The sequence below is a fragment of the Scleropages formosus genome, chromosome 11, assembly GCF_900964775.1.
Source record: "Scleropages formosus chromosome 11, fSclFor1.1, whole genome shotgun sequence".
NCBI classification, from domain to species: domain Eukaryota; kingdom Metazoa; phylum Chordata; class Actinopteri; order Osteoglossiformes; family Osteoglossidae; genus Scleropages; species Scleropages formosus.
The window spans coordinates 15,278,269-15,298,138 of record NC_041816.1 but is presented as its reverse complement, the minus strand read 5'-3'; the positions used below and the strand labels follow the sequence as shown (position 1 = coordinate 15,298,138).

The 19,870-nt window shown below is 40.7% G+C and overlaps 1 protein-coding gene across 1 annotated transcript in view; it reads right to left on the bottom strand.

Annotated features, from left to right (window-relative positions):
- Positions 1-800: 800 nt before the first annotated feature.
- alpk3a (alpha-kinase 3a) overlaps positions 801-19,870 on the bottom strand; it is a 21,557-nt gene continuing 2,487 nt past the window's right edge. The window contains exons 4-16 of the mRNA XM_018763782.2: positions 18,393-18,526; positions 16,647-16,764; positions 15,117-16,443; positions 10,486-10,750; positions 7,300-10,260; positions 6,898-7,045; positions 6,328-6,455; positions 6,192-6,227; positions 5,820-6,094; positions 5,119-5,207; positions 3,437-3,654; positions 3,285-3,333; positions 801-3,081 (exon numbers count right to left, since the gene is read on the bottom strand). Coding sequence (XP_018619298.2) covers positions 2,730-3,081; positions 3,285-3,333; positions 3,437-3,654; positions 5,119-5,207; positions 5,820-6,094; positions 6,192-6,227; positions 6,328-6,455; positions 6,898-7,045; positions 7,300-10,260; positions 10,486-10,750; positions 15,117-16,443; positions 16,647-16,764; positions 18,393-18,526 — 6,100 coding nt within the window. The 3' untranslated portion in view covers positions 801-2,729. The remainder of the gene's footprint in view (positions 3,082-3,284; positions 3,334-3,436; positions 3,655-5,118; positions 5,208-5,819; positions 6,095-6,191; positions 6,228-6,327; positions 6,456-6,897; positions 7,046-7,299; positions 10,261-10,485; positions 10,751-15,116; positions 16,444-16,646; positions 16,765-18,392; positions 18,527-19,870) is intronic.

Here is a 19,870-nt window from a genome sequence, read left to right as displayed (position 1 = left end):
AATCAGTAAATTCCTTCAGCTGATGCGTCACGTTAAATGTGGGATTAATTAAAACTCATGTGAAACCTGCAGAACTGTCAGATAAGGACTGGAGATTGATGTTCTGGTTCAGAAGAGAGAAGTGGACAGACTAAAGCAGTATATTTTCTGGTTTTCAGGAATAATTTATGTCATTCATTTTATACTCAGTCTACATTTACATTTATTCACTTAGCAGATGCTTTTCTCCAAAGCGACTTCCAATGAACTCTATGTAGTGTTATCAGTCCACACACCTTATTCACCGTGGTGACTTACACTGCTAGATACACTACTTACACTGGGTCACTCATCCATATATCAGTGGACCACACACTCTCTGTCACTCACACACTAGGGGTGAACCTGAACAGCAGGTCTGTGGAAGGAAACCAGAGCACCCAGAGGAAACCAACGCAGACACAGGGAGAACATGCAAACCCCGCACAGACTGAACGGGGATCAAACCCACATCCGCTCGCACCACCCAGATGCTGTGAGACAGCAGCGCTACTCATTGTGCCACCCTAATCTAACTTTTCATGTACCTAAAATGAATGCTATTTTAAAACGGATTTTTTTTAAAAACATTGTCCAGTATTTCATCATTAAAGCACTAAAAAATAAACTTCTTTCATACATTGAAATAACACGTTTAGAGTTTTTTAAAGCTACATATAAACTCTTGTCTAAATGGTTTAGCAGAGTATTTTTATTTGAGATGTTGAAATTAAGGGCAATTATCTGGGTAAATTACTATAATACTCTGAAAAGTTGGCATATGAATTTTTATTTTACAAAAGTTTTATAATTTTGTGAGATCTACAGAAAACTCAGTTGCACACATAGGAATGCACACCCCCCACACACAGAAAACTTGGTTGCACACATAGGAATGCACACCCCACCCCCTCTCACACACACATAAAATGAACAAAACGGAATTGCCCTTATACTCACCCTTACATTCCTCTTTTGACTGATTATTTTTATACAGCAACACATTTTTCAGATGCTAGCAGTTAAGCAATGCCTAGCAAGCTAAAGTGTACAGTATATGACTATAGTATCCCCTGAGACAAATACTCCTCCAACCTGACAAAATGTCAGCTAGATCCGGTGATTTAAAAATTGCTTGTGAAGAGACAAAATCAATAATGCAGACTTTTATAATTCAGTCATCAACTTTTTAAATGCACATGTAAAATATATGCACGGAGTTTCGGTAACTTTCAGCCTGGGGGATATGTGCAGATACTGTAGCACTGTTTTTTTGCAGAGACTCCCATTACAGGACATGGGATAATGTACACTTCATTGTAGTTCACAGAACAGAGTGATGCTACATAGCAACTTCAAGTCATTTCCCACATCGCGGCAAGGCGAGGGCACAGATCAGGGCAGCCGTCAGCAGCACTCTGAGTCATTTCCGGTGAAATGGAGAGGAAAGTGCTCAGCTCAGAGTCAGTGACAGCACAGGGGTGGGGCTAGTGTGAAGCCCAGCATCATTACAGTTAGGCCTAAGGTGACACCCAATGTACTGAAAACGCCTGACCAGAGCAAAGGGCACCTTCCAGTGTCCAAAATCAAATAACAAGTACAGTCCTGCATTAAAAGACGCACAATGAGAAAAGCAAACAGAAATTCATTTAACCTGAATGATGTGCACCGTGTACACTAATATGAAAACTGCTGCTACTGTACAGAGCATAGATCACATTCATCACTATGCTCACTGCACTCAGAAAATGTGACTCAGTTATACGTGCTAAATAAATGCTGCAACAAAGGGCAAAATGTCTTTTTGAATATGAAGCTGTTACAATTCACAAACAAAACAGACATCAGATCGACAAAATCTCCCAAAAATTACGAACAAATATGCAGCTAGGAATGGTTGTTTGATTTTAATTTTTAGAGTTTTTTTGGAGAAAGAAAAGCATGGTATTCGGTGCAAGAACACGTCTGTGACCACGAGAGAAAGAGGAATATATATGCAAAGACAAAGGTCAACTATCACGGTACAAAAGAAAACTCTCTGTGTAAGAATTGTTGCGTTAAAGAAGGAAACACTGCCAATTTATTCACAAGTAACATTAAAACCACACTCAGGTGTGAGGTTCTCACTGGAAATACTTACTACACACCCCTTTACAAAGGTCTACCTGAAGTATCAAGGGTTAAAAGTCTGACTTACTGTCCATTATCCCAAGCCAGTTTTACTTGTTATCTAATAATCTGAAGGCTCCATTAACCACAAGTGCCACAACATGTAATGCAAGGTTTACAGTGGTAGAACTTGATTATGGCTTTCAGACCATGTTAGAACAGGACCCTTTATGGCTGCCTAATGTTTTTGTCTTAACAGCTCCGGTAAAAGTGTACAGAAATACAAATCGTAAGCTTCCAAACGTTAAATCTGTAAAGCTATACACATTATACATAATAAGAATACTTAAGAAGCAAATAAATATTGTTGTGTGGTCATTAAATATTGATTTGATATTTATTTATAATATTTTTATCGTTAGTGTTTTTACTCAATACAGTGATGTCTTTCTACTCTATATTTTTCAGTCTTTCTGTTCCTCCAGGTTTTTAGTTGAGATCAAACTAAATAACTGGAATTGAAAAAAAATACAATGGTTTGTAAAGACAACTGGGATAAATGAGGTAAGATGCTGATGCAGCTGCTCTGCATAGTTCCCCTTTTACCTCATCCTGACAACTTTGGGAACTTCCACAGTTTTGTGTTTTGATGTTGACTTGCTGTCACTCGCCTCTGACTTTTTAGCCATCTTGGGGCTGGACAAGACTTTTTTAGGGGCCTGAGGGCTTAGGGCACCTTTCTTCTGCAGCTGTGGACTAGACGAGCCTGAACCAGAGTCCATCTTGCGAGTTGCCAAAGGGCTCCTGGAGCCTTTCGGCTTGATGGGTTGCTGGAGGGAGTCCAAAGTCTTCAGTGAGTGAAGGCCCAGGAGGCCACAGTACTGGTTGCAGTGGTGCTGTGTGGCAAACTGCTGGAACACCTGCGGATTCCCACTGTCTGAGAGCCCCTGATATCTGCAAAAAAGGCACAATTTATGGGAACTGCTTGAAACACCACATGCTTTAACAAAAGCAACTTTCATTTCTACAGTATCTGGAAAGTTATCTTGCCTGTACAAGATCCTCAAATTTTATGCAGTCTGCCAAAAGTGTAAATATCATGCATTCTAGCATGGTAAATATAAGAAAATACAACAAAGGCACTTAGAGTTACTAACCCTTTTGACTTTGTAGCAATTCTTACATTTGTTATCTTCGTACCCACACCTGAAAAAAAATTGAGTTAGTTTAATTTTTTCACAGAGGTGTAGAAAAAATGTATAAGTTAGAAAGTTTTTTGCGCTATTTGGTAGTCCTGCTAGGAGTTCACCTTCCAGCTGGGTGACCAGTAAGTTGCCATTGGTGAACTGGTGGATCCAGTGCTGAAAGGTGTAGCACTTCTGCTCCACCTCGGAGACATTCCTCATGATGAGCCTCCCCGTGCTGTCTATCAGGCAGTATCGTAGGAAGATACCGCGCAAGTCCGCTTCCATGGTGGCATATGGCACAGTGTTCGCGGGCCGGTACATCAAGTATAAAGGGATAATCCTACAACACACGCAGACCAGCAAAGAATGTTCTGAATCATCCAAACTATCTGAATTCCTCTCCTGGAACCATCTCCTCGATGGATATCAGTCTGGATTCAGAGTTAGTCACTCCACCGAGACAACGCTCCTGGCAGTGTCTGATGCTCTCCAGTCGGCTAGAGCGGCCAGCCTTTCCTCGGTCCTCATCCTCCTTGACCTGTCTGCAGCATTCAACACTGTTGACCACCACATTCTACTCTCCTCTCTTAGTGAGCTTGGGATCAAAGGAACAGCACTAAGATGGTTTGAGTCCAACTTATCCGACAGATCCTATCAAGTGGTCTGGCGGGGCTCCCATTCCTCTCTGCCTCTCTCAACTGGTGTCCCACAGGGCTCGGTACTGAGTCCTCTGCTCTTTTCAGTCTACACATCCTCCCTCGGCCCTGTCATCGTCTCTCATGAATTCAACTACCACTGCTATACTGATGATACCCAGCTCTTCCTCTCATTTCCACCTGGAGCATCAGACATTTCTGGGCGCATCACTGCCTGTCTGTCGGACATCTCTGCATGGATGTTGGATCACCACCTACAACTCAACCTCTCCAAAACAGATATCCTCCACCTCTCAGCTGGCCTGTCTTCCTGTCATGATCTCTCGATCAAACTGGACAACTTACTCATTTTGCCTACTTCCTCAATTAAGAGTCTGGGAGTGTTGATTGACTCAGGTTTTTCTTTCTCTTAACACATCGAAGCCACAACCCAGACCTGCAGACACATCCTACATAAGATCTGCAGGATCCGTCCTTACATCACAATTGACTCTCCCAAACTACTTGTCCAGGCCATGGTGACATCCCATCTGGACTGCTGCAACTCTCTCCTGTCTAGCCTTCCTGCTACTGGCATCAAACCTCTACAGCTGATACAAAACTCGAGTTGTGCTTGACTTGCCAAAGTGTTCCCATGTATCTTCCCTACTCGTTTCACTGCATTGGCTTCCTATAGCTGCCCGGATCAAATTTAAGACACTGGTTATGGCCTACAAATGCATCAATAGAACTGCTCCCAGCTATCTACAGGACTTGATCATCCACTACACCCCAACCAGACTGCTTCGCTCTTTCACATCTGACCGCTTGGTAGCCCTAAGCACGAAAGGTAAGGCATGAAGGTTCTCAGTTCTGGCTCCACTATGGTACAAATGCATGCAATGTATGTCGCTTTGGAGAAAAGTGTCTGCTAAATGAATAAATGTAAATGTAAATGTAAAGAATGTTCTGGAATGTTGCAGTCAACATGGTAGCACAAAGGTAGCACAGTTCCATCTCTTAACTGTTTTCATTTGAAAATGATTAAAAGTCAGTGAACTGTTGATGAAACAATTACATATATTATTATTTTGAAACTTTCATGTCTTAATATTTCCTAATGATTTGGTCTTACTGCAGAAAATCAAAATATTCATCATCATACTCACTCTAGTGGCAGTCCAAAATTCTCTATCACCCTTGCTTCAGCAGCAAAGATATTACAGTACTGGCGAATCAAATTTTGTCTTTTACATTCCTGAAAGACAGAGTTATGGTATAACTAAACATTACGTTATATTCATAGACCTCCTTCAATCATCCAGTACAGTCGGTGAATTTCTTCTGGTGGCTAATTTCTGATCATCAAACTGCTATCAGAACAAAAGAAGGAGTTCAATGACTTGCAGTATAAAAGAATTTATTTAGGGCCTATCCTTTAAGGTTTATTAAACTGCAGATTTCACCATAGATGTGTAATGGAGAACACGCACACGCACACGCACACACACATTTTCAGAACCGCTTGTCCCATAGGGGGTCACGGGGAACCGGAGCCTACCCGGCAACACAGGGCGTATGGCCAGAGGGGGAGGGGACACACCCAGGACAGGACACCAGTCCATCACAAGGCACCCCAAGCGGGACTTGAACCCCAGACCCACCGGAGAGCAGGACTGTGGACCAACCCACTGCACCACCACGCCCCCCATGGAGAAGACATATTACAATAAATGTTACGCCAAAGAAACATTCTCCAAGACATCTTGAAATACTTCACTTACCTGAACACATTGCGGACATCAGTCCACATTTTTTTTCCACACTATAAGGTAAATAAATGCAGGGTTTTTCCTTTGACAGCACTTACCTCCTTGGTAATTTCTAAATTCCTCTCAAGGAGATTATTCTCCTCTCGGGTCCCATAAGCAATGGGGTTCCGCACTTTGATAACGCAGGTGCTTCCAGATTCAAAGACAGGCTCCAAGCCATAGATGACCTTCACTTTGCAGGCCTTATGTGCACAACCCTCTCCTACATGCACTTCTGCAATCACGATGCGTCCAAACAGCTTTTCCCCCCAGCATCCAGAGTCTGCCAGCCCCTTACTGAACACCATTGGAGTCATCTCAATCTCCTCCCCAGCTGCACAGGACACAAAGCCATTACTGTAGGTACAGTAACTGTCCCACAGAGAGGTTAAAGTTTAAATCTTTCTACAACCAGAGGAATTTATTCTTACCTTCCAAGTCATCTCGCAAAATGAACTCTGATAGTACTGCAAAGATAGGAAGATAGGAGTAGAGAGGACAATGAGCTCCACAGTGATAAGTTTTTCATGAGACCATATTTCCAACTGTAACATGAATAGAACATACTGTCTGCACTGAGCAGAAAATCTGTTGAGTCCATGCCATATTCGTTCTTGATTGTACAGCTGTAAACTCCGCAGTCCCTGCTGGATGCCTGGACGATGGCTAGTGCTACCTGACTCTCATCTCCCGACCTGAAAAGTGGAGAATACAGGGTGTCATTAAGCTGAGACACACAGTACCAAGTGAGCTTACTCTCAATTACACATTCTGCCAGCAGAGGTCACATCTGTAGAAACCTGACATCCTTGTCTGACTGGGATAGAAAAAGAGCATTATCAGTTTAAATATTCTTTTTTTTCTTCATTTTTTGATTATCCATTGTTTTGCTGGTTCTGCTTAGCTGGTCATAATTTTTACTATAACTTACCATGCATGTGTATTAATGTGAAAAACTAATCATTGGATACCTTGTGTTTTTACAAGTAGCTGGCTGAAAGTGAATGAATGTGGGCATTATGATAGTTGTGGAACCAAGGAAAAGTTTTTACATGTCTTGTCACTTCAGAAATTATTTTATTAGACAATGCAATGCTTATCATATGCTTCTCTCCTTTAGACTGTTAAGGGATTTACCTTCTTTCCATCTCAGCAATACTGAGATCATCTCTGTACCACTTTATGGTGGAGTCACTGAGCACATTAAAAAACTGGCACCATAGTTTCAGGTGGCCTGTGGCATCAGAAAAAGGTTCCCCTCTGATCTTGCGGATAACCTGAGGAGCTGGAATGAAAGAAACACCGCACAGGAACAAAAAGGGTAATTATATTACTGATTCCAGTCTCACTGTGGTCATGTTTAGCATTTAATTTTATTTTAGAATCTGAATCCCCTCCAATAACCCATGCACAGTTTATATAGTTTCATGACAGTGTGATTCATCCATCCATCCATCTGCTTGCCTGTCTCTCTATCATCTGATGAACTGGGCTTCAGTTGCAATGTGCTTTTTACATATGTACAGATTCATGATTTACCTTTGAAGGGATCTGTCTTCTTCTCTGCTAGTTTTTCATCTGTGCTGGTGGTTTCAGTCTCTTCGCTTTTCTCATACTCTTTGGGCACCTGCAGTGTAGCCTTCTTCCGAGCTAAAATGGGGGAGCATCTCTCTAGAGGTGGTGTCTGCTGACTTGTGGGGGCTCCCAGGGAGGTAGACCTACGAGACTGCCCAGGAGATACATATGCAACATCTTGATCTAGAGAAGTCCTGCTCCTCCTCGCCATGTCATCCCACCTTGTCTGGGCACCCAGGTTGGTACTTTCAGCCTCTTCTCCTTTAGTTTTTGAGATGAAAATTTTGCGGCGAGCCCCTGAGGCCAACTCCTCAGGGGTAGCAGAAGGTATGATGGTAAAGCTGTCAGCCCTCTTTAGTTTGGGGCTGCTCTCACAAGGTAGCATACCGTCTTTCCCACTTTGCCTCTCTCCAGTTTTCTCACCAAACATGGCAGTTTCTATTTGAATTGTAGGAACTGCCACCAAGCCAGGAGAATGTAAATATGAAATGCCCTTTGCTGCAAACCGTCGCATTGTTGCAGGACTTAGCAGGGGTGTCTGAGGGATTGTTGTACTAACTGTTTCAGCAGCACTTTTGTCTTTTTGGACATGACCAATAAATGTGACACAGTCAGTTTTACACCCTTGTTCGCTCCATTCTGGTTCAGTGCAGCCGACAAGTGGACTAGTCTTTTTGGGAAATTCATTGGGTGCACTGACAGGCATGGGAGGTGAACTTGTTTGTTTAGATGTGCTGAATCCTAGGGGAGCAACCGTAGAACAGTCAGTCACACCTGGGTGTCTTGCATCTGGACCCTGATCAGTGTATTGTGCAAATGAACTGTTCTCTTTTTTTCCCTCTAAAGAGGAAGAGACACCCAGTCGCTCTGTGTCAAGGTCATTTTTCACTTCCCGGAGGAGACTAACTAATGACTGAACCTCATTTATCTCATCTTTACAATGTGACGCCTTTTCACAGTTGCTATCTACAAACGTAACAGAGATAGGAGGAGCTACAAAGCCTGGTACATTTGTTAATGCTTTCAGTGTTGGTATAACTGTGGTAGCATCCTTCTTGTTGTCAGCTGCACTCTCAGTCTCATTAACTTTGTAACTTTCTTCGATATGTATAGACTGAACACTGAAAAAATCATTGCCTGTTTCTGTAACAAAACTACTGGTTTTCTCCAGTGTACTCGTATTATCTTGGTTTTGTCTGTTAAGATCACTTTTACTTTCACTCCCTAGAAGGTAAACTTCATCCCTGACATTGCTCAAAACAGGGCCTACAGATGGGGCCATAGGTAGCTCTGCATGTTTAGTTGAAAGCACTGACCCTAAGAGTGCTGTAGGACACATCTGAGATTCCTCTAAATGAGACTGTTTAGATATATATGTGTTATGTACTAAATATTCTGGTGCCTCTAGATCATCTTTGTATTTTCTCTCAAAATCATGTGGCTTTAAAACATGTCTTTCATGTTCGATTACCTCAGGAGTAATACATTTCTTAGTGGGAAGTTCCAGATTTGATTTTAATTGCTTTGTAATCCCTGCTTCAGGAACTGTCACAATACCCTTGTTATCGGATATTTCCAATTTTGATTCATTGGGTTCTGAAAACCCTAGATCAAGAACTCTTACATGACATTCCTTGTTGGGTGGTTCTTCTTTTGATTCAGTTGGCTCTGTAATCTCTGAATCAGGAAATCTTACATTACATTCATTAGTGGGTAGTTTGTGTTTTGATTCAATTGAATGTGTAGTCCCTGTTTCAGGAACTCTTACACTACATTCCTTGTTGGGTGGTTCCAGTTTTGAGTCAATTGGCTCTGCAATCCCAGCATCAAAGACTTTTACAATACCTTCCTTGTTGAGCAGACCTAAGTTTGATTCATTGGATTCTTTAATAACTGCTTCAGAACTGGTTACAATAGCTTCCTTATTGGTTTGTTCCAATTGTGATTCACTGAGTTCTATAATTCCAGGTTCATAAACTCTTGTATTACATTCCTTGTTGGGTGGTTCCAAGTTTGAATCATTGGGTTCTTTAATTTCTGTTACAGGATCTCTTACAATGTCTCCCTTACTGTGTTGTTCCAAGTTTGATTCATTGAGTTCTGTAATCCCTGGTATACAAACTTTTGCAATACATTCCTTGTTAGGTGCTTCCAGTTTTGATTCAATTTGCTCTGCAATCCCTGTTTCAGGATCTCTTACAGTACCTTCCTTGTTGAATGCTTCCAAGTTTGAATCACTGGGTTCTTTAATTCCTGCTACAGGAACTCTTATAATTGCTTCCTTATTGTGTTCTTCCAAATTTGATCCATTGAGTTCTATAATCCCTGGTGGACAAACTCTTGCATGACATTCCCTGTTGGGAGGTTCCAGTTTTGATTCAATTTGCTCTATAATCCTTGCTTCGGGACCTCTGACAGTACCCTCCTTGTTGGATGCTTCCAAGTTTGAATCGTTGGGTTCTTTAATCTCTGCTACAAGAATGCTTGAACTACATTCCCTATTGGGTGGTTGTAGTTTTGATTTAGCAGGCTCTGTAATCTCTGTTTCATGAATTTTTCCTATATCCTCCTTGCTGGAAGGTTTGAGATTAGTGTGTGATTCTGTGTATTCTATATTCCCTGTTTCACGACCTTTTGCAACACCTTCCTTGTTAGGTGGTTCCATATACAATTCCTTGGTTTCTGTAATCCCTTCTTCAAGAATTTTCACTTCTGGAACCTTTTTCATTAATTTCACACACGAGAGAGACTTCACTGGCATATTGCCACATTCACCACCTGCTTTTATTTGTAGAATTCTCTGAGTTTCATTTTGCTGATTTAGGCCCACTGTGTTTTCCTTTTCTTTCACTTCATCTTTCTTCTCCATAAAGACAGAAGTAAGTTCTAGTGGTTTTATGTTATCTTTCAGATCATCTTTCTCCTCTGTGAAGACAGAAGCCATTTCATACATTTTAATATTATGTTTCTCCTTATATTCTTCCTTTGTGAACACAAAAGCATCTTCCTCTGTTTTTATGTTAACTTTTTGTTCCTCTACATTCATCTTTTCTTGCATATTGTTCTCCTTTATAATATCATTTCTAACTTCCATTGAACCTTGGTTCATCTTTAGTAAAATGTTACACTGAGAAAAATTCTCACTTTCACCTGTGTTCTGCAGATCTTTTTTCTCTTGTTCTCTTATATTGTGTGCATTTGAATAGTTTTCTTCTGGTCCCTTGTGGTCAGAAAGTTTGCTTTTTGTAATATCACTGGAGGACGATAAGGATTTATTGTGTATAGCATGGTTTTTGCTGGTATCATGTATGGAGTCTTGTCCTTCCAGAATAATCAGATGAGTTGCACATACATCCACCCTAGGAGGACTGGAGACGGTGGCAATGACTTTGCCACCAGTACTATCCATCTCCACCTACAAAAGAAAAACACATCTGAGGCAGCATGTCATAGACACTGTACCGCATGCAAAATGCATATACAATGTGTATGGAATGAAGGAGAATTTTTTTTTGACTTGTCAAATTGCTGGGGTGCTTTAAACATTACTGTAATTCTATGACTGAAAAATCAGTTTTGGCAAACATGGTATAATATATATTGCAATAAATTCTAATGAACTATTTAGATGTTCTTTTCTGTAACATCTTTATGATTATATGAAACAAGTGTGCTGTGTAGAAGGCAACTATGCCTGCTGCACCTGAACCAAAAACAGGAACTGCCTGAAGCTGTGGGTTGCAGGCTTAAGTTGTCCCTAAATTTCAGAGTACAGAGAGTTCCCAGCTGCTTTAGACACAAAAATTACAAAGACAGTAATCTTAGCCCAGTGTATATGTTTTAGGAGGAAAAAAAAATGTTATGGTTAATGAGCACTTTCTTTAGTTTCATTTTACATTATAATTAAAAAAAGTCTTGCTATTTTTATAAATAAAGCACATCATCATAAAGTTCCACTAATTCAAATTAATCCATTACAGAACTGGTATTTTCTACAGTACTTGATATGAAGGAGTAATATAACCTACCCTTTATCACTTTGGTCTGTCAGTATACTTCACTGTACTTTGCCTGAAAGTATGTGAACCCTTTGCATCCCATAGTTTTACCACAAAATCATTATTTGATCAGAACCAGTCTTTTTTCCCAGATATAACAGGTGTGTAATTACCACTTCAGTATGCTGGTCTAGAGAAAATCATGTGAATAGTAGAAAAATGGAAGTAGTGCCAGTGCAAAAATAAGTGAACCCCAAGCTGCATTGGTTAAACCAAGCAACTGAGTAGAATCAGGTGTGTAAAGGTTATTTAAAGATTTAAGATTCAGATTTAAGAGGTTAATTTCAATATTTAATACAACAATAATGACCATACCTATAGCATTCACATACTCTCATGCAGCACTGTACCTACATGTGTTTTACCCAAGACACAATACAGATATTGTCTATGCTGCAGAGACATGCATTAATGTTTGGAACATTCATTTTCAAAGTTAAAATCATAAACTACCGGTATTGTAGGCCACTACTGCAATATGAAATAAATGCACTGCCAGCAAATAGTGTTTCAGCTGAGGTGTAATTCTTTTCATCACTGAATTGCACAAAACGTAATTACTACTAGAACTTCAGAATGTACAGTAATAATGACCACTCTACATGTCTCTTCCATCAGTTAAAATTATCTGCATTATAATTTCTAGATGTGCAGCTGTATTCAGACAACTAAAAATACACAAATAACAAAGATTTAAAATGTAGAAGATGAAGCTATATATAGTAATGTGACTCGCTGTTTCCATCGTGACCCGATGGCCTTACTCCTAAGCAGCCAGTCCTATTTATTGAGCGGAACTGTGTTGATGTCAGCTCAGATTTTCCCCAGCCACACATTTGAAGCCCAGCACAGCACGGGCTGGGAGATTCCCTCATCTGGGGACTTTGTTACCACTTTCATCCGACAGGTGTTCAGATGAACACTGTGGGGAAATTGTTCTGGGGGCTGCCTGTCCACGGTTCTTAAGTGTAACTCATCTTAAAATATGATCATAAATGTTCAGCCAAATGCACTCAACCTGAGGACGCAAAAGACATATTCCATAATGTTCTTAATCTTGCAAAGGGTTAAGCCTCCACAGGTTATACTGTGGAGGAAATGGTACAAAGACTTTTGAAAAATACTTGTTATTTGCTAAAAGACAATACTAGTTATGTATGATTAGCAGCTCTGGAAGTTAAAAAAGTATGTAAGTGTAAATGATTTACTATGTAAGTGTTTTCTAAGAGGGGGTGTGGTGGCGCAGCAGGCTTGGCTGGGTCCTGTTCTCTAGCAGGTCTGGGGTTCAAGTCCCGCTTGGGGTGCCCTGTGACAGACTGGCATCCCATCCTGGGTGTGTCCCCTCCTCCTCCGGCCTTACGACCTGTGTTGACGCGTTAGGCTCCAGTTCGCCGCGACCCCACTTAGAACAAGTGGCTTCAGCCAGTATGTGTGTGTTTTCTAAGAAAATAAGGTTAATAACAAAAGGCCATGTATTGCATAAACTCAAAAAATTAACAGTATTTAATCTTATGGAATATCTCAGTATAGAGTGATCGAAAATAAAGCTAAATTCTTTAGTTGAAGAGTACATACACACACACACACACGCACACACACACATTTTCAGAGCCGCTTGTCCCATATGGGGTCACGGGGAACCGGAGCCTACCCGGCAACACAGGGCATAAGGCCGGAGGGGGAGGGGACACACCCAGGACAGGACGCCACTCTGTCGCAAGGTACCCCAAGCGGGACTTGAACCCCAGACCCACCAGACAGCAGGACTGTGGGCCAACCCACTGCACCACCGCACCCCCGAAGAGTATATATTCACCTATAAAATGTAATAAGAGTTCTAACAGCAGAACTGGATAAGACAACCACATACACTTTCCTTCCCTGTCAGTTATCAAATGAGCTGTAGTTACATTTACATATGGTATAATTATGCATACCACAATTTTCACTGAAAGATGTATGTTACAGAATTCTCAGTCATTTTTCAATTAATTCTCAGTTGTTCATTCTTAGTTACTGAAGTCTTCTGCTATTTTATATTTAGCTAAATAGGCTCACCCACAAAAAAAGTTGACAATTTCTCACCAAGTGAGAAGACAAAAATCTTTGTACGAAATGTACATGAATCTGTTTTAAGAACAGAGAAAAAATATGAAAATCACAGCGTATCCTCCCCCAATTTATTTAAAGGACGTGAACATTAAAAGTATCTGAAATGTGCTTTTTAATTTCACATGATATTCCTGCATCTTATGTCACTGTAACCACTGAGGTAACAGGCTACTTCAACGACACTCTTGGTACAAGGGGAATTGACCACAGTATATTTTTGCAGGTGGTGTGACAGAAAAATAAGAAAATGGAGTATAAATGACAGCATGCATTAAATGTACAAGTGATTGACTGTCTTCTGAAACTGCTGAAGAAAGCCCATTGTGTGAAAAGCAGGATGTATCGAAACTGCACCCCCAACTGTAAGAAGTAGCTGACACTGAAAAACAAGAAAATAAATCATTTTGGCTGGTTGAGAGATAAGCTGGAGGGGTGTGGGGTGCCTGCTATATGTTGTGCATAAATTACTTTAGCCTATAGGAAATGTAGTGGATAAGTAAGAAAGAAATTAGAAGTAAACACAAGCGGAGCATGCTTTAATCACGCAGAAAGAAATCCAATGAGAAATGTTATCATGTATGTAACATGAGGTTTTGGAACTATATAATACGTGTATTGGATGGTTGGGGAGACTCCCTAGACTCTGACACAGGGGACAGGGGACTCTCCCTCCAACTGGGGTGAAATACATTAAGATACTTTCTCCCATCTTGGGTCCTTTGTTTGAGTTATGTCGAATTTCTTCCACAGCAGTCACTCTCGTGAAAACCTAACGAAGCCAGAGTTGACACTTTGTATGGGTAGCCTCTGTGCCACGCAGAGTGAAGAAGGGTTTTATTTTAGGCAGTTGAGGTAACTGAGGAATGTCGACAATGTAAAGAGGCACTGCTTTAGGGGTGTGTTTTACTGCTCACTTTACCCTTCACACCGCACTTTGTGTTTACAACCCCATCATTATTCTAGAGAATGTTTTTACAGTCACAGAGAGCCATATTTCATGTCTCAGTGACTAGATATACTGTAATTTTGAGAATACTGGCATTATTGCTGTTATCTTGTTCATTCATAAAATTATATGGTTGGTGGTGCACTTTAAATGCACAGTTCAGGTGATGTTATCTGTTCACTGTTTCACCACTTCCACTACAGCTCAAAAAAGCTTGTGATGCTGAAACTATTTCCTTTTCTGACCGCACTGTGCAGTTGCACAAAGGGCATCATTGTTCTAAAGCACCTGCAGCTTATTAAACACATTGCATCAATTTAAAGTGACTTTGTGGTATCACATCACTAATGGTTCTTTTAAGTGTATCACGTAAAGCTGCCTCCCAAGTAGTGTCATGGAAAAAAAATGTTGCTTTGTTGATGGAAATATTGGAAATATCATTCTAGGCTGAGTTAATTCTCAGGAGGTATATTTTCCAAGGGCAGCTGTGTGCTTTGATAATAGATGTCTCTCGTCTGAGCCAGGGCACATCAATAAACTCAGGCCTTGTCATATAAATGCATACTTGAGCACTCTATAAATAGTTGTCCAGTGGCTGTTAGGCCATTGGCTTGGCCTGAGTTTGACAATGAGAAGTGCTCATGAACACATTCCAAAGTACTTACAGCACATGGCGTTTGCAGCTGGGGTGGTGTTGCACATCTTGGGATGAGGTCTGTTTCCTCAACGGGCACCTGAACCTCCTTCTGTTCATTCAGTTGCTGCAGAGCAGCAACATGAGTTTCACATGGCATGTTTGCTGTGTTGCTGACAGACTCTGCGCCAGTTTTAACATTTGCTGAGTTGCTGACAGACTCTGTGCCAGTTTTAACTGTAATTCCTTGTTTGAGTCCATCTACATTCAAATTGCCTTGTTTAATAGGATCTTCACGGTGAACTTTCAAAGGGGTTGTTCTTTTCACATGGATGTCCTTTGAGGGCAACTTGTCATTAGTTTTCATCCGTGATGTTTCCATTCTGGCTTTTTCATATTTCTCTGTCTTGTCTTTCTTGTTTTGCTGAGACAGTTTTAAAGGGACTGCCAGAGGTTTTTTTTCATCCTGTCTCAATTTTGTACCGCTTGTTCTGTCCAAGGAATCTACTGGTTCATTTCTGCTCTTACTCTTGCTTCCAAAGAGTATGTCCCTCAATGAAAAAAACATGGAAGTAAGGGGTGATTGAGTGCTAGAAGAATCCTTTTGTTTTGATGCAACAACCTGAGACTCAAGCCCTGCAACACTGTCACATTGTGTTGTCTTATCGGACTCATCCATTTGTTTTTGATTTTCTTTGTCTGCGGGTGAATGGTGAGAAGAGCCAACCTTCATCTCCTTCTCTATAGAGTCCTCCTTTTCCTCAGTGGTCAGACTTACGTCCCCCTCGCTTACTTCCTTCACATTTCCAGAATCTTCAGACATGCCGCCTTTTTCACTCACCTCTCCATTTGAGATTTTTATCTTCTTTTTGCACTGCGATCCCTTGTTTGTTTGCCTGGTGGTCACTACCTCCACTGTCTCAAAGATGTATGTAAGTGGCGGTTTGGCATTCTCATTTATGACCGGGAACCCATTAGGTAGCTCTGTAGTACCTTCAGGGGGCTCTGTGCTCTCCAGAGCTCCCTCAGTAATCCCAGCTTCAGCCACAGTTTCCTTGTCCTGTGCCTTAAGCAAACCATCTCTATCCACCACTAAACCAGAGGTCTCACCAGGAGACAAGAGCTTCCTCTGTGAGGGTTCCAGGCTTATAGGGCTCTGCACATTGTCCTTACTTTGCTGCCGACTTTCCTCCAGCTCTTTCTTCTTGTTCTGAGCCTTCTGTTTCAGTTTGGCAAAGAACCTTTGGTGGATCTGATACTCATTCATTGTGCCCACTTCCAGGACCCCAGAGCAGGTTACGATTCCTTTACTATTCCTGGCTGAAGCCTGGTAGATGGCTGCATCCTCCAAAGTACAGCTACAAAAGTCAGAAAACGCAAGAAACACATCAAGGGTATTTTTGTAATACACAGGAAGCAACATAAAAAGAAATAACAACAGAAATATTCTACGAAAAAGAATCAAGACATCTCAATAAAATGTCCATAACAGGAATATTAACTCTAGATTAAAAGATATTAATTCAATAGCAGGAACATTTGATGCTTTTGTGGAACATACTTGTAAATATGGAGTGTATGAGTTTTCCCATTGCGAAATATTTCATATTTTGGAAGACCACAGTATCGATCCATCTCCATGTCATCTTTATACCAGGTCAACTCAGGTACTGGGTAGCCTATGAAGAAATAGTAGTGGGTGACAAAATGCATTAACATAAACAGATAGACTAATACAATCTGACTAATTAGATTTTTCTAAAAGTTTTGACTCTGAAATCGGCTGTTATCTTGATCATTTCCTTTTGTTTATAACTTTGCTAGTCAACAAGCAGTTCTTTCATTTAAGTGAGACCTCGGGTGTGGCTCAACAGGCAGCGCTCTCACAACGCCTTGTTGTTTCAGAGCATTGCATCATCACTGAGCATGTGATGAACCAGCCCCTATTTCCTCTCCACAGTTGCTTTGCGGTTACAGTTTAGGTCATACTGTTTCTGACTCAACCCAGTGGACCTGGAGCCCAAGGTCTGCTGTTAGTCACTTGGTGACTTGTATGTCTTTGGTAGCCTTGCTTCTGAAGTTACCTACTATAATTGCAAACTGAACACCTTGCTTTTTTTTTATGCTGTTGTGAAAAGAAAATTTAATAGGGACATAACAGGGCAATTAGAAATGTATTATTGAGACAAATACAAATTTACCATAATTTAATTAACAATGGATGCATTAGGTGAGGGGGGCGCAGTGGCGCAGTGGGGTGGACCGGGTCCTGGTCTCTAGTGGGTCTGGGGTTCGAATCCCACTTGGAGTGCCTTGCGATGGACTGGCATCCCGTCCTGGATGTGTCCCCTCCCCCTCTAGCCTTCCGGTGGGTCTGGGGTTCGGGTCTCCCTTGAGGTGCCTTGCGACGGACTGGTGTCCCATCCTGGGTGTGTCCCCTCCCCCTCTAGCCTTCCGCCCTGTGTTGCCGGGTTAGGCTCTGGCTTCCCGTGACCCCGTATAGGACAAGCGGTTCAGACAATGTGTGTGTGTGTGTGTGTGTGTGTGTGTGTGTGTGTGTGTGCGTGCGTGCATTAGGTGAGTCCTTTTTTGTATGGTAATTTAGCTTTTCATCAAAACAAACAAAAAAAAACTTCATAAATTTGATACCACACATGCATACGCATTCACAACCACTCATATGCTACACAGATTATAGCTGATGTCAATGTCTGCTGTAATACAGTACAGGAAAAATTAAATTCAGGAAGCTTCATTCACAGTTAGTAAGTATTGCAAGGCAAATCTCATTTTAACATACGACTGTTATTGCTTATTAATTGTGGAAACAGGTTTTCCACTGGAAGATCCATAGAATGCTTTGGATGTCAAATGTTTGATTGCACTTTTATTCAATGGATCCTTACTAAATTCCTTTAATCTTTTCTTTGTTGAAGTAAACAGAACAATCAGTGGCCATCCGTCTCGTAGAAGAAACTTTTGGAGAGTAGCATTATTACTGACAAAACAAAGACAGGTGTTAAGGCTCTAAAACACAGTCCTGTTTCAACTCTGAATGGAGCAGACTGAAGACTTCTCATCGGTACTCTGGCATGCTCCTCTTTGTGAAATTTCTTAATAAGGAATGCCATTTTCTGTTATGTGACCAGTGGTGAAGCATGATTAGGTAACTTATCTTTCCAACAGGCTGGAGGAGAGAGATGTCTCCATGTTTCCATGGAGATTCTCTGTCTCTTGTAAATGACATTATACACCTTCCTAAGAATTCGACCAGCACACACCATTCACATATAATAGGAATATATACCTGTAACCACACAGGTGAACTTCACATTGCAGGATTCAGATACTGCCTTGGATTTTAAAGTGGTCTCAAATGATGGTTGGGTCTCCTCTGTTAACTGTGCCATCACACTGCAGAGTGTACTCCTGAAACATAGACTGGTTCAACTTAATTACAATTCTCAGAGGAAAAAAGCTATAAATGTTTATAAATGTCAGTATTTTTAGGATTATCAGTGAATTACGGTTTCCTTGAGTTTTCACAGATTAGTACAATCAGATTTTATTCACAAATAAATGCCAAAGTTAGGTAACATAGATGGAAAACATATTCAACTGCAAAAAAATTATTCTTATTGTTATTCCACTGTCATAACACCTAATTTTTATGCTTACAGGGAGGAAAAACATGTGGTTAATACATTATGAATTTTGAAGGACATAACCAAGTGTTGAAAAAATGCTTTGATCATGTTCTGAATTTTGAATTTAATTCTGCTCCATCGATCTTCTAGTAGCTGCCTTAAGATTCGTTATTGCCCATGTACTTATTCCACATTTAAGCTATGTATAGATATACAAAATACCATTGAAAATGCAGAGCTACTTTTTCTCTTACGAAGATAAAAAAAGAAAAGAAAGCCATAACGGGAAAAAAAAAAAAAAAAAAAAGACTTGAGTGTGAGTCAGCTGTTAGTCTGAACACGTAATTAAAACATGTAAATTACCTCAGAGGCTTGTAATGAGAATACCTGTGACTTGAGTAGCTAGGCGAAAAAAGGGTAGATAGAAGCAGCTCATCAGACATGGACACAAAGCTCATTAAATTTCAATGAACGGCTATCATGTGGGCTCCTAGTGTTCACCTGCACCCCTGTGCAGGATGTAGCAGTGTAAGCAACATGCTTCTTGAAATAACAACCGTATTACTTTCAAAAGAAGAATACTTCTGTATTTAAAATACACTGCTTACAAATGCATGTAATATAGGTGTAATTTGTATTGCTTGTTTTATTCAATTATTTCAAAAGGTGTAATATCTTTTGTTTCTTACATATTCCAAAGCTATTATAGTGTCTGCTAGTAAGCCCACTTCTGGCATGGTTCATATGAAATATTTAAGAAAACAGACATAAGTTAATGCCTTAGCAAAAAAAAAAAAAAAAATTCTATGCACAATACAGTACATAGAATTTTATACAAACATTCATGTGCATTTTTACGAAGAACACTAATGAGCACTAAAAGCCTATCAAACATAGTAGAAGCGCAACAGGAGATTTTGTTTTTCCATTAGACGACTACTGCTCCTCATTTTGTTGAGGCCAGTTCTTATATCTCTGCCTTGAAGCATCTCACCCATTACCACCTCGAGAAGAGCGAGCGCTGCCACACACTTTGCCCAACGTGCATTCTGTGTACCATTTGCCTTTTTTTTTTCCCCGCTCTGTGAGACTGTATTAGGTGACAACACAGTTGGAGTAAAGAACCCTTCACCTGAGC